Below are 13,259 nucleotides of genomic sequence, written 5' to 3' on the forward strand. Positions count from 1 at the left end.
TTGTGTAGTTTCTTTTTTAACTTAAAATATTCTACTGTATACGACACAATATAAAAGTAGGCTTTATTAAAAATGAATATGAGATTTTTATTGATTTTTCGTTGTAACATATACTCGTATCTAAAGACACAGATCAGAGCTTTACAATGACCCAGAGTCCTTATAGTCAATTGACATATAGTCATAATCACGTGGTAAACCGATGAGCATAAAGGTTGTACAAAAGAGGCACTTCAATATTGTGAACCATTTAACAGATTTTCCATTATGGTGTCAATTATAAAAATATAATAATAAATTGTTCCATTACTTTATAAAACCTAATTTACTTTAGAAAAAAGGGTGTCATCTTTTTGGCATGAAAAATTGGCAAATTTGGAACAAAGAGTAAGTGCCTTACTTTCCGTTTCCATATAAAATAACTCAAGTGCAAAACTAAAGGGATATCAAAAAACCAACACACGCCACACCAAACAAGCAACGTATAGTATATTGGCATGATAAATTGCATCGATTTTTTTCGGTGCCTATATTCCTCTGCCTTCTCACACCCAGTTTTTATCGATAAAATTAAAAAAAAAAAATAATAAAAATCGAAGTCGTTATATGTCATGTCCTCTACTAAAGTCCAGTCATTAAGGTTATGCAAATTTCTGACTCGTGTGTATTTATCAGAATAAAATAAATGTCACTGCAATTTTGTGTCTTAAATGCGGCTTGGCTATGGCTATACCTATGGAAAAGGTGGTGGGATTAGACTTTTCCAGTAAACGGTTATCTAAGAGTGTTTGTTTTTTATTTTTTTTAATTAAATAAACAAAAGTGGCAGCTGACTTTACTTTTTTGCATGTTTATTGATGATGGCAGTTGGTGGTTGGTTTTTAGCCATAGAGGCTAGTCTTAATGGAAATATGAGAAATAATTCATTGTAGGAAATGCTTCGAGTTAGTTTATGTAAAGAGATTGATAAAAGGAAACGTGAAAGAACCTTTGGGGAAATTAAGTATTATAAGGTATCATCAATGTTGGGCTGTGACTAGATAAAGGTGGAATGAAATGTTTTACCTTTCTCTCAGAATTTAAAAAGATTATACTATAAAGTTTACGGACAAGGCTATAGTAATTATTTTCTTGAGTAAAAATGAAAATTGATTTTTTTTTTAAATTAATAATTTTTTGGGCGCCGAACCAAATCTTTATTACAAAAAAAAAAAATGGATTTTTGTCCCGCTTGAGGAGGGGACTTAAGCATTACAAGACGAAATTATATCAAGTAAAGCTTCAATGACTCTGTGGAAATATTATCGTGCTTATTGTTTTTTTAGAAACTCTAAAGAAATACTCAGATGGATTTTTTAAGATAACCTTATCATTTCTTTTCAACTTTATTGTTTCTTCCACATTTGGTTAAGCTTAAGTGAAATTTATTGCAGAGCAACTGTTGAAAAAAAAACTATAGTCATGCACAGGGTCACTACGGTGTATGTGTACTCTTTTTACTCCTTCAATTAGGCACAGAATTGGCTTAATTTTCGGATGAAAATAGCCTCAAAAATGTATTTAAACTTGATTCGGATTTGGGATTGATTTGGAGCTTGCTTGGAAAAAATATGGCAAAGAACTTTAAGAAGTCATATCCTTTTGAGGTCACACAAAAAAATTTCAATGTCAATATTTGGCGGTAAGTGTGTTTTATTTTTATGTTTAAGTTATTTTTTTAATATAACAAAAAAAAACTGATGGGATCCATTCTTTTGTGGCAGCAATGTGAAAAAACTTAAGATAATACAGTAAAATTCATTTATGAAATAAATAGGATTTTTTTGGCATTCTGGTACCAATAACTTCCTTATAACTCTAAGTATGATCAAAACTATTATGAAATCCCCTTATGTCCATCTACGTAGATTTTTTTTATGCCACAAGTGTTTAAAATTTTTCATAAAATTATTTTTTTCACATTTTGCATCGAAAAACTAATTTAAAATTTTTTTTTTTTACAGAAAAGCTGCAAGAGTTATGAACTCTTTTAACTTCTTATGTAGAAAATTATAAAATTTATAAAATTCATTCATTGCGTGATGAACGAAAACGCAAGATGATAAAATATAAAATTTACTGAACGAAAAAAAGTGAAATGGTAACGGAGTTACGAATAACAGAGTTACGCGCGACAGAGTTACGGCCGTCAAAGTTAAGTGAAACCGAAGTTACGAAAAACTAGAGTTACGAATTCTAAAGTTATGTTAAGCTATGACATGTGATTTTTGGGTTGGCAACAATTGCAACAACAGTTCACCACACCAAAATAACGTCTGTAAAAAAAAGAGGGGTTGGTTATTATTTTAATATAAATAATAACAAAGTGGGTATTACAAAATACGCTATGAATAATTATATTAATTAATAGAAAAAAAAATACGTATTTGCAATATTAATTGGACAAATAGGAAGTTAAATTCAATTATGTCCCCCAAACTTACATAAGTATACTCATGTTTTTTTTCTATTTCAACGTTTTTGCGATCTTCTCACAAAAACAAAACCATATGTATATCTATACCTATCCAATCAAAATTTTACAAGATTAAATAACACCCATTTTCGCTTTACTCATTTAGTTCTGACCAATGAGAAAAATGTTAATCTCTTGTTTGTATTTCCATAATTCCATGTCGTTCCTCGCAATTGTTGCCAACCCAAAAATCACATGTCATAGCTTAACATAACTTTAGAATTCGTAACTCTAGTTTTTCGTAACTTCGGTTTCGCATAACTTTGACGCTCGTAACTCTGTCGCCCGTAACTCTGGTATTCGTAACTTCGTCGGTTTCCCAAAAAAAGTCAGTATTTTCTAAACTGGTTGCGATAGAAATTTTTTCTATTTGGTTTTAGAACAGTCATAAGTGTAGCTATCAGCCATTTAATGCTTATCCATTCTCTACCGGACACCCTGTATAAATATAGAGATATAAAGTTTATAAGGAAAATCGATATTTTCGACAATTTACAATTATTTCAAATAGAATTATTTTCTAAAATTGATCTCATTGAAAAAAAGTGATCTTTTTGGAGAACACCGCCTATACTTTTTAACGCTTCTTAAACTAGTTCATATTTTTTAATTTTTTTGATGGAGATTTTTCTCAATCTATTATTAGGAACGAGTGAAAGGTCAAACCAATTTCAGCCAGGTGTTAATTTTATCTAGAGACATCACTTAATAGTCAGATAAATAATCTTTAAAAAAGGTCAAATCAACTTGCCTATAGCTTGAACAAAAAAATAACAAATTGCGATTACCATTTTAGATTTTTCTATATAAAAAATAAAATACAAAAATATTCCACATACGCCATAGTGAACCTCTATGGGTAGTAAATAATTTTTATTTTTAACCTCACCTTTATGAAAGAGAAGAATAGAACATACATCATTATATAGCTTGATAGATGTTAAGTACAGGATGTCTCTTGGTGTCTAATTAAAATTGTCTAAAAAAATAAAAAATAAAAATACTAATACTAAATTAAACTAATTCATTTTTGAAAATGAGGCAAAATACATGATTGTTAAATTGGTGGGTACTGAACTTATGACTGACTTTTTGAAATGTTATATATTCATTTCACAATTTTTTAGGAAGTAACGTCATCAAAAATGTGTTTTTAGACTTTTGAAGGTGAAGAGACTATGCTCTAAATTTTTGGAGAGCATCAAATACTTTAGCCTGTTCTTTAAAGATTTAATCTGTTCCTTAAAGGTCCAAGCTTTGTAAATCAAATTCAGAATTAGTATATTATTATTTATTTTACTTTATAAGAAAATGTTTTTTTAAATTTAAATTGGGCACAATAATATATTGTATAAACCTTATTCTACATATCACAATTTTTAGAAAAAAAAAACTATGAGTTTTTCATCGATTCCAAATCCTCCATGATAGCATCATGCAGATATTCCTTAATGTTCATTCCCCAAATGTGATCTAAATGATTCCATTTTGGATGTTGAACTCTATAAGCTCTCCTAAGTGTTGTTTCTTTCAAAGTTCTCATCAATCTATGAACATCTACCACCGATGACAAATAATCATTGTCACTGTAGTACAAAAATATCGGCACGTCTATTTCCTCAATTGGATATTCTGGAGGCTTTGTACTTCCATAAGCAAATGGATTCCGTAAAAATCCATAATCAAATTGACGAAAATATCCCGAATTGTTCTCTTGCAAATAGTGAGTTATCTGATTAACAGATGCACCTGCAGGAGTTGTTGCCAAAATGTCAGGTAAAAGGGTCTGAAATTGAAATAAAATTTATAAATATGGAGAAGAAAAATGGGAAATTATTTCATTTTTAACTTACAGTATTTAGATTCTCATAATCAAATCCAGTAAAAAGAAACATAATATTCGAACAGAAAAACTGAATTGGAGAACTCTCACGGCAAGCTGTTAAACCCAATAGCTCCATTAATTTGGTGTTTGGTAAAAATTCCATATCTCCAAATAGTTCTGGCCAAATATTGGGTTGTCCAAACAAAAGGGCAGCAATATCTGTCAATGGTCCCTCCATGTTTTCCATAAATGCCACTGGAGCCATTAAGTGAGCCGATTTGATTTTGGAATTAAATCTCAAATTCAGAGAATTCAAAACCAAGAATGTTGTTGTTCCTTGAGAATGTCCAAAATAAGTTAGTTGTTCTTCATCTGTATAATACAAAACATAGTCCATCATAGCTGATAGATCGTATAAGCCAATTTCGTGCCAATCGAAGGACCAAAATTTCTTGAAAAATGGATTATAACTGGCATGCTCTCTGGAATAGGTATTTCCACGAGCATTTCCCATCCAAACATCGTAACCAGCATCGGAGAGTACAAAAGCCAAGCCATTTTCGGGACCTGGTATAACCCAATCACTTGAAGAGCACAATAGGCCATGCATAAGGAAAGCTATTGGACGTGGCTCATCACTTTGAACTTTTGGCGAGTAGGGAATTCTATGGAGTCCAAGAATGTATCCATCGGAAGTTTGCACAGAATGCTCTTCGAATGAATAACCATGTTTTTCTACCAATTTTTGCTAAAACAAACGTATATCAATAAGAAACAACGCGTATGTCAATAAAGCTAAGGTATTCTTACCGTTGTAACAGAACTTTTTCTGAAAATAGGTCCTCCAGTTATAATTGGAATAACAACTAATAACAAAATTAAATAAACCTTCATTTTTGAATATTTTGAATTTATTGACGCTATTCCATATTTTGCCTTTTGTTTATATAGTACTCGAGTTACTATAGAAATCCATCCCCCCTGGCATTTAAATTAATCAAAACTACTATAAATGAAGTGATAAGACCTAAGTTTCTGATAAATGATTGCCAAAAGTTCTCAAAACCTTATTATTATCTTTGATAGTAAACTTCGACATTTTTTATAAGAAAATAATTATTTTGGTCTGATCTTGACCAAAAGATAACGAAGTATGTTTTATTTTTGACCAAGTCTGATATCACAAATATGAATGAATTAAACGATAACTTATTCTAACAAGCTATAGAGGTTTTTTTTTTGAAATTCAAATAAAGATTAAAAAATAAACTTTTAACAAGAAATTATTTTGAGACCCCCGTAAATAGTTGAGTTTATTATGATATTTTGCTAAAGGCGCTAAAGTTTTATTGATATGAACAATTTAAAAACAATTAAAACTTGCAAATTTAGAATGATAAATAAAATTTATCGGATATACCTCTATTGCTGCAATAAGGATACATTTGTCCAAACTTGTAACTGCAGTTAAATTAAATTGTTTCGGACGAATAAGCTATAATGATCTACAAATGTTAGGTGGTAAAATAAAAAAAAAATAGTACTCATACGCCATAGGGACCGTTGCTTTGAAAATTTGTTTAATATTAATACAACTATCGCTACCACTTCAAAGATGTTTTTTATATTGAAGGTTTTGAATGAACAACAACAACTTGTGTGTGTTACCACCAAGTTCAAAAGCTGGAGTTATAGCTATTTCACGGGGACCAACCCGATCATCAGACTCCTTTCAGTGGTGCTAAGTCGCTTATGTTCAATTGATTTTGAAAATTGCCCGAGCTGGGCTTGAACTCACGACCTAGCGGTTGGGAGGCCGACGCACTACGCTTCGCACCACCGCTGCCACTTATGAATTCATAACCCCGAACAGGTTTTCCAATTATCAAGTTCACTTGAACCGACTAGCATTTTTATTAACTCAGACAAGTCTGTTATTGTTCATTCGGTTTCTTTCACTTTTTCTCCAACTAACTGTTTTTTATAGATTTCAACTTTGTTGAGTGTAATAGATTTTGGAATTTCCATTTTGGCAGTGTCCTATCTTAACGGTACTAAAACTATAATTTTTTCTTAATCTTATATTTAACTTTTAGATTTATGACGACAAGGGGTATATATCAACTTAAGCTTTAATTCTTGGAAAGATTTCTATTGCTGATTTTTTATTCTAAAAACCCTTTAGTACGTTCTCAGAAGTCAGATATGCCTCTTTGAACTTACCTTATCATTTCGTTACGATCGTCAATTCAAACTGGAAAAACCATGAATGATAAACAAAAAATAACAATCAAATTAGCGTAATCAGATATCATATAAATTTCTTATTTTTACAAATTATAGGCGGATTTAATCTGATTTCTTTCGTATTTAGAGAGATGTTTCTTGATGAGTTTTTTCTTTAGTCTTACCCCCCAAAAGATTAAGATAACTTATCAATCACTTCAAGTTAATCCTTATAGTGAAATTTATTTCAGCCTAACCGTGTAAAATCAATACAGTGTAAATAAAATGCACGACTGGGTCGCACGAACTTGCGCTTAGAGTTAAAGTTGCTTAAATTTTTAAGACTTTTTATACAGATGTTTGGAAAATGTAGGTACCTACTATATATGTAGGTAAAAAAAGAAAAAAATTAAAATTCGTTTTTTTTTTTTAAATAAAATAAAATCTGAAATCAAATTGCCCTCCAAAACAAGTATGCAGTTTTGATTGATAAACTAAGATGCATTTGTAGAAAAAAAAATTTTTAAAATCGATAGATCCGTTTTTTTAAAAATTAATTTTTTATAATTAATTTTTTTGAAAAAAAGTTTTAAAATAAAATTGGTATGTCATTTTGTAGAAATCACTAATCAACATCTAAAAAGAAAATTTCAAAAAAATTCAATGTCCCGTTTTCGAAAATTTGATTTTTCAAAAAAAATTTTCAATTTTTTTTTTTAATAATTTTATTTTTGGCTTATATTAGTTTTTATTTTATTAGAAAATTAGAAAATGAAAACTCATACAAATGCCTTCAAAACGATTTTGTTTTTTTGCTCTCCTATAAAATTTGCTAAAATGGAGTTACACACTTTTCTGGTTTCACCGACGATATATATACATTAGGGTGTCCGTTATTTCCCAAAGTGATGTTTTCGGGGGAGACACCCCCTAGATCGAAAGTTTAGGGCCTAAATAAAGGGAATTTAGCAAAAACAAATTTTTTGGAGGTCATTAACCCGTGCCTCTAAGGTCATACTTTCCCCATACAAATTTGTATGTGAAATTTTTAACTGATACATAAAATTTTTTTTTCTCTCGAATTAAATCATCTATTTTTGAAAGGTTTAATAATTCTAGTTGGAAAACTGGTACTTTAAAAGATCGTATTCAAAATTTCCCGTTAAAAAATGTTTTTATATTTTATTTCGGTTTTTGAAATTATTAGCTGTTTTCGTAGTCATCATTTTAAATGCTGTTTTATTGGTTTTTAATTCTTTTCAAATATTGCATTCAAAAATTTGTGTATAAATCAAAAATTTTAATTTTTTTAAAATTTTTTTTGGAAATTTTTGCCGTTTTTATACGTTTAAATTTATTTTTCTCGAACTACAAAAGATATGTTTACAATATTTTTATTGAATTTTGTTTAAAAATTGTTCACCTAAAAAATGACATAAAAAAAGTTGCAAACAAGAAAGGGTAAAGTATTTAATAATATTTATTTATTATAAAAACGGCAAAAATTTCAAATAGAAATTTAAAAAAAATTAAAATTTTTAATTTCTACACAAATTTTTGAATGCAATATTTGAAAAGAATTAAAAACCAATAAAACTGCATTTAAAATTTTTAAATACGCCAGGGCCCCGTAAGGAGACAATGCAGAGAAGGCAACTGGTTATAGATACTTGACATGAATCACTTCGAACACAAGAGAGACAAATTATATTTTTCAGTGAATTGGTAGCCAGCCACATAATATTTCATCTAAAAAAAAGTATTAGGTACCTCAGGGGTCCCAAAAAAATAAATTGCTTTTTTGAAAGAAAAATTACATAATATCTTGGGGCCCCAGAAAATATTACTTACATAATTTAAGTGACTAACAAAAGATAGGTATATCAGGGGCCCCAAAAAATAAATAAGTGGGCGTATACGTACTTTTTTATTTGTTCTTATTTTCTATATCAAAGTGGCCCCAAAAATTTGGTCTTGCCCCGGGGCCCCGAAAGCTCAACGTACGCCCCTGACGGACACCCTAATATACATAGTACCTATATCGCAAGTAAAAATGGAAATTTGAACAGTTTTATATGTTTTTCAAAATAAGACACGAAAAAGAGAAATATCATGTAAGTTGGTCAAAAACGTACGAGGGGTATTTATTTCTCTAAACCCCTATCGTATATCAGTTTTCTATGTTCAATCTCAAATATATTGGAAACCCTTATTGAAAATCTGACCGAAACTTCTTTTTTCCTCCTTTACAAATCCAAATACTAGTACAAGGTGTAAAGGATTTATCAAAGTTACTTTGGTCACAAAAAAAAAAGATATCAAGTAATCCAAAAGAAATTTTTGCGCACTGGATATGAATGAAAGAATCAGACAAATACGTTTGCTATAACAATTTAAAAAAAAAAAAATTAAAATTTTAGCGACTTTACTGTAGTTTTATATATTTTTATAAGCACCTTAATGTATTCAGTAGAATTTGTTGATAAAGTCAAACAAAAAGCACCTAGATATATGTAATAAATAAATACACCAAAACATTACTGAATGGCGAGAAAATAAGTAAATGCCACACGCTTTATAATAAAGTCACACTTTTACTATTTTTTTGACACAATGTTTGGCTAGTTTGGATTTTTTCTTTCACTGCATGAAAAATTAAAATCCCTTTGACGAAAAAAATATTATCAAAATATTATCATAATATTTGCCGGATTCTTAGAAAAATTTAACTTTATTTCTAAAATTAATAAGAAATACGACCCTGAACTAAAAAGGAAATTAGACCGTAAAGCTTCTGGTATAAGCAAATGCAAAAACAGCAACATATAGTTGGCCTCAGGTGCTACCTTTTTCTGAGAACCCCCCAGTGAACTCAACATTCTTAAACTCAGAATGATGTTGATATTTGAAAAACCTCTCAAGACATTATGATCTTATAATAGCGCTAAATAAAAAATTCTTTAACAAATTAGGTGACTTTTTTTTTTAATATTTAAAATAAATTTTTGTATTGTAGGCTAAATAAAAAAGAAGATAAGAAATATCCAGAGTGGTCTTTTTTTCTGAGTGCGTTCCTTGGGGTATAATTAAATTTTCTTATCAAATTTTTATGATTCAGGCTAAACAAAAAAAAAAAAAAAGAAAAATAATACATAAATTATTTATTAATAACTTTTACAATGTTTTGAAATTGAAATATATCGTTATCAAATCCATCACATACATATAACTTCTTATCTCTACCAATTAAATGCAAATTTTACTGCGATTTCTTTCTAATTTACGGCAACGACCGCGACGTATGTTGAACAACTGATTGCCCCCCCCAGCCAAACAATCATCAAAGTGTCCAGATATATTTAGGGTTTCTCCCAAATCATGCAATAAATTTGATTACTTTTGATACTTTAAGCCTTTAACTTTTCGAACAAGGACTGCGGGCGATGAAAAAAGGACAATGCAAGTGTAGATGGTATCCTGAGCTGCACGGGTTCCGAAGCTGTAACAAAATATTGAAACAATAGAAAAGTGTGTTTTATTACGGCATAGACACAGGTAAAAACTGAATTATTGGTACTATCCTCGCAGAAGAGTAAGCTGGTAACACTTTGTCTATTTCGAGGTTTAATGACCGTTTGGTTTCTTTTCAACTGGTACATGTGGGACTCTCTGAAATATACCTACTATACTGAAAACGAAATCACAACATTAGATTCACTACTAGCGGCGGAGACCGTAAGAATCGAAGAGTAATAAAAGTGAATATAGGGAAGCAATGGGCGCATTCACGAATCTAGTGACTTCGTAGTCGACTCGTTCTGATTGGCTGAAAACAACTAAAAAATTAGTTAAAATTTCCATTTAGACGTAGTGTAAAAATTTCGACTTCAAAGTTAGTTCACATTTCTCAGCCAGCTGTTTAATGGAAACAATTGTTATTATTATTAATTTTTTTGTAGAATAGTTGAAAAAAGGATGAAAAATTATGAAAGGAAAAAAAAATGGTTTAAATAACCACTCAAAACATATTTTTTTTTTATTTCATATGTTTTCTTCTATCAAATATGACAGTTCACGTTTGACTATCTTTGTAGTGTAGTGTAGAACGTAGTCACTACATTCGTGAATGCGCCCAATGCTTAAACTTTGGAAACACCATTTTAACAAGCTACTAAATGAAGATGAAGGCAAAAGCTTCACAAAAGAGAAGCTAGAAGAAGTCAACTTAAATGAGACGAAGGCATAATTCGAAAAAAGGTGTAAATTTAAGCGGGTTAAGAAATTTATTTACCAACTCAATATTGTAAGCATAACTCATGCTAATCGCTGTTTCAATGGGCTGAGAAAGCAGTAGAGGAATAAGTCACAATGACTGAGAACCAAAGAAATGCCAGGAGAACCAGGAGAACCTGCAGTATGGTGCAGGAACATGGTCCAACGTCCGATTTATGGACCAGTTTGCTTCAATAGGAAGAAAACATTTGACGCAAAAGTAACAACTCCGTACTGTAGGCTTGCCGATGTTTTCTCAGATCCTAAAGTTATTATTATTATTATTTATTATTTCATTTATCCGAATCACAAAAATTTTATTTTTCTAATTGCAGTTCAAAGTTTTAAGGTTAAAAACATTTATCCTTATTGCAACAATATAACCGATAAGCCAGGTCTACCTATTCAAAATGTTCAATTTCTAATCTTTATCTTTACGAAAATATTTCCTATCAGTAACAGTTAGCGCCTTACCAATTAAGCAAAATATCGCTATAAACTCAACTATTTAAGGGGCCCCAAAAATTTTGTTTTGTTGCTTACACCTTATCTTTACTGGAAATAACAAAAATAAATAATAATTTTAATACGATTAGAATTAAATTATTAAAGTCATGTAGGTGTGATTATTCTGATATGAGCCTTGTGCAAATATATAAAGAATGCTTTCTTATCTTTTGGCCAAGATCAGTCATAAAAAAATTGCATTAAATAAAAAAAAAAACAGGGGGTATACGCACAAACAAATAATAAACATTTTTTTATTAACAATACCCACCAGTCTACTGTCAAAGATAATAGGATAAGGTTTTTTAGGTATTTGAAACTTTTGGCGATTATGTTATCACTTCTATACGACAGGTTAAAAATATTGATTAATTTTGGCCATAAAATGTTATAAATCTCTAAAGCTTGGGGGGAAATTCGATCGATAGCTTACTCGCGTGCTATAAAAACAATAAGCATAATACAAAATTTCAGCATTAAACTTAAAATACTCAAAAATGAAGGTTTATTTAATTGTGATATTAGCTGTGGTTCCACTTATTTCTGGAGCACCACCTAGTCTAACGAGGAGAAGCTCTGTTACAACGGTAAAAGAAGCTATATTTATTATTAAAAGAATTATTTCTTATCGAGTTTGTTTAATTTAGCAAACATTGGTGGAGCAATATGGTTATCCATTTGAGGAGCATTCCGTACAAACTTCCGATGGATACATTCTTGGGCTTCATAGAATTCCTTACTCTGGTCGAGTTGAAAGTGATGAACCACGTCCAGTAGCTTTTCTTATGCATGGTCTGTTGTGCTCTTCAAGTGATTGGGTTCTATCAGGTCCAGATTATGGCTTGGCTTTTGTACTTGCCGATGCTGGTTACGATGTTTGGATGGGAAATGCTCGTGGAAATACCTATTCCAGAGAACATGCCACATATAATCCATTTTTCAAGAAGTTTTGGGCCTTTGATTGGCACGAAATCGGCATGTACGATCTACCAGCAATGATGGACTACGTTTTGTATTATACAGATGAAGAACAACTAACTTACTTTGGACATTCTCAAGGAACAACCACATTCTTGGTGTTGAATTCTTTAAATTTGAGATTCAATACTAAAATAAAGTCGGCCCATTTATTGGCTCCTGTGGCATTTATGGAAAACATGGAGGGACCATTAGTAGATATGGCTGCTCTATTACTTGGACAGCCAAATTTCTTGCCAGAAATTTTTGGAGATATGGAATTTTTACCAAACACAAAAGCAATGGAAATGTTAGGATATTCAGCTTGTTGTGATAAGTCTCCATTTCAGTCGTTATGTGCAAATGTTATTTTTCTGATAACTGGCTTTGACTATGAGAATCTTAATTATGTAAGTTTAGAACTCAATTATTTACATTATTTCCTCGTTACTTACAACTTATTTTACAATTTTAGACCCTTTTACCTGAAATTACTGCAACAACACCAGCAGGATCATCTATCAATCAGATTTATCACTTTTTACAAGAATACAATTCAGGATTTTTCCGTCAATTTGATTATGGATTTGCACGTAATTCATTGGCTTATGGAAGTACAAAACCACCAAAATATCCAATTGAGAAAATAGACTTGCCAATCTTTTTGTACTACAGTGATAATGATTATTTGTCATCGGTGGTAGATGTTCATAAGCTGATGAGAACTTTGAAGGATACAACATTAAGGAGAGCTTACAGAGTTGGACATCCAAAATGGAATCATTTAGATCATTTGTGGGGAATGAATATTAGAGAATTACTTCATGATGCTATTATGGAGGATTTGGAATCAATGAAAGACTCATAGAAATAAAAAGTACTGCAATTTATAGGATTAAGTATGTTAGAATTAGGAACCAAAAAATGTGATAAATATACTAAGTATATTGTGTAAGA

At 30.5% G+C, this 13,259-nt stretch overlaps 3 protein-coding genes across 5 annotated transcripts in view; 2 read left to right on the top strand and 1 right to left on the bottom strand.

The window, feature by feature from the left end:
• LOC129917197 (uncharacterized) overlaps nucleotides 1–13,259 on the top strand; it is a 139,270-nt gene that overhangs the window by 63,104 nt on the left and 62,907 nt on the right. The window lies entirely within an intron of this gene.
• Nucleotides 3,855–5,319, bottom strand: LOC129917198 (lipase 3-like). Its single transcript, XM_055997595.1, has 3 exons — nucleotides 5,151–5,319; nucleotides 4,369–5,088; nucleotides 3,855–4,301 (listed from the first exon to the last, which is right to left on the bottom strand). The coding sequence occupies exons 1-3, from the start codon at nucleotides 5,232–5,234 to the stop codon at nucleotides 3,909–3,911; spliced, it is 1,197 nt and encodes a 398-aa protein (XP_055853570.1). The 5' UTR covers nucleotides 5,235–5,319; the 3' UTR covers nucleotides 3,855–3,908.
• LOC129913158 (lipase 3-like) lies at nucleotides 11,843–13,213 on the top strand. The gene is made up of 3 exons (XM_055991700.1): nucleotides 11,843–11,932; nucleotides 11,993–12,712; nucleotides 12,778–13,213. The coding sequence occupies exons 1-3, from the start codon at nucleotides 11,843–11,845 to the stop codon at nucleotides 13,168–13,170; spliced, it is 1,203 nt and encodes a 400-aa protein (XP_055847675.1). The 3' UTR covers nucleotides 13,171–13,213.

The sequence above is a fragment of the Episyrphus balteatus genome, chromosome 3 (genome assembly GCF_945859705.1).
Source record: "Episyrphus balteatus chromosome 3, idEpiBalt1.1, whole genome shotgun sequence".
NCBI classification, from domain to species: Eukaryota; Metazoa; Arthropoda; class Insecta; order Diptera; family Syrphidae; genus Episyrphus; species Episyrphus balteatus.

Coding starts and splice junctions, on each gene's coding strand:
- LOC129913158 (XM_055991700.1), top strand. CDS start 11,843: ATGAAGGTTTATTTAATTGTGATATTAGCTGTGGTTCCACTTATTTCT. Junction 11,933..11,992: donor GGAGAAGCTCTGTTACAACG/GTAAAAGAAGCT, acceptor TGTTTAATTTAG/CAAACATTGGTGGAGCAATA. Junction 12,713..12,777: donor ACTATGAGAATCTTAATTAT/GTAAGTTTAGAA, acceptor TTACAATTTTAG/ACCCTTTTACCTGAAATTAC.
- LOC129917198 (XM_055997595.1), bottom strand. CDS start 5,234: ATGAAGGTTTATTTAATTTTGTTATTAGTTGTTATTCCAATTATAACT. Junction 5,089..5,150: donor GAAAAAGTTCTGTTACAACG/GTAAGAATACCT, acceptor CGTTTGTTTTAG/CAAAAATTGGTAGAAAAACA. Junction 4,302..4,368: donor ATTATGAGAATCTAAATACT/GTAAGTTAAAAA, acceptor TTTCAATTTCAG/ACCCTTTTACCTGACATTTT.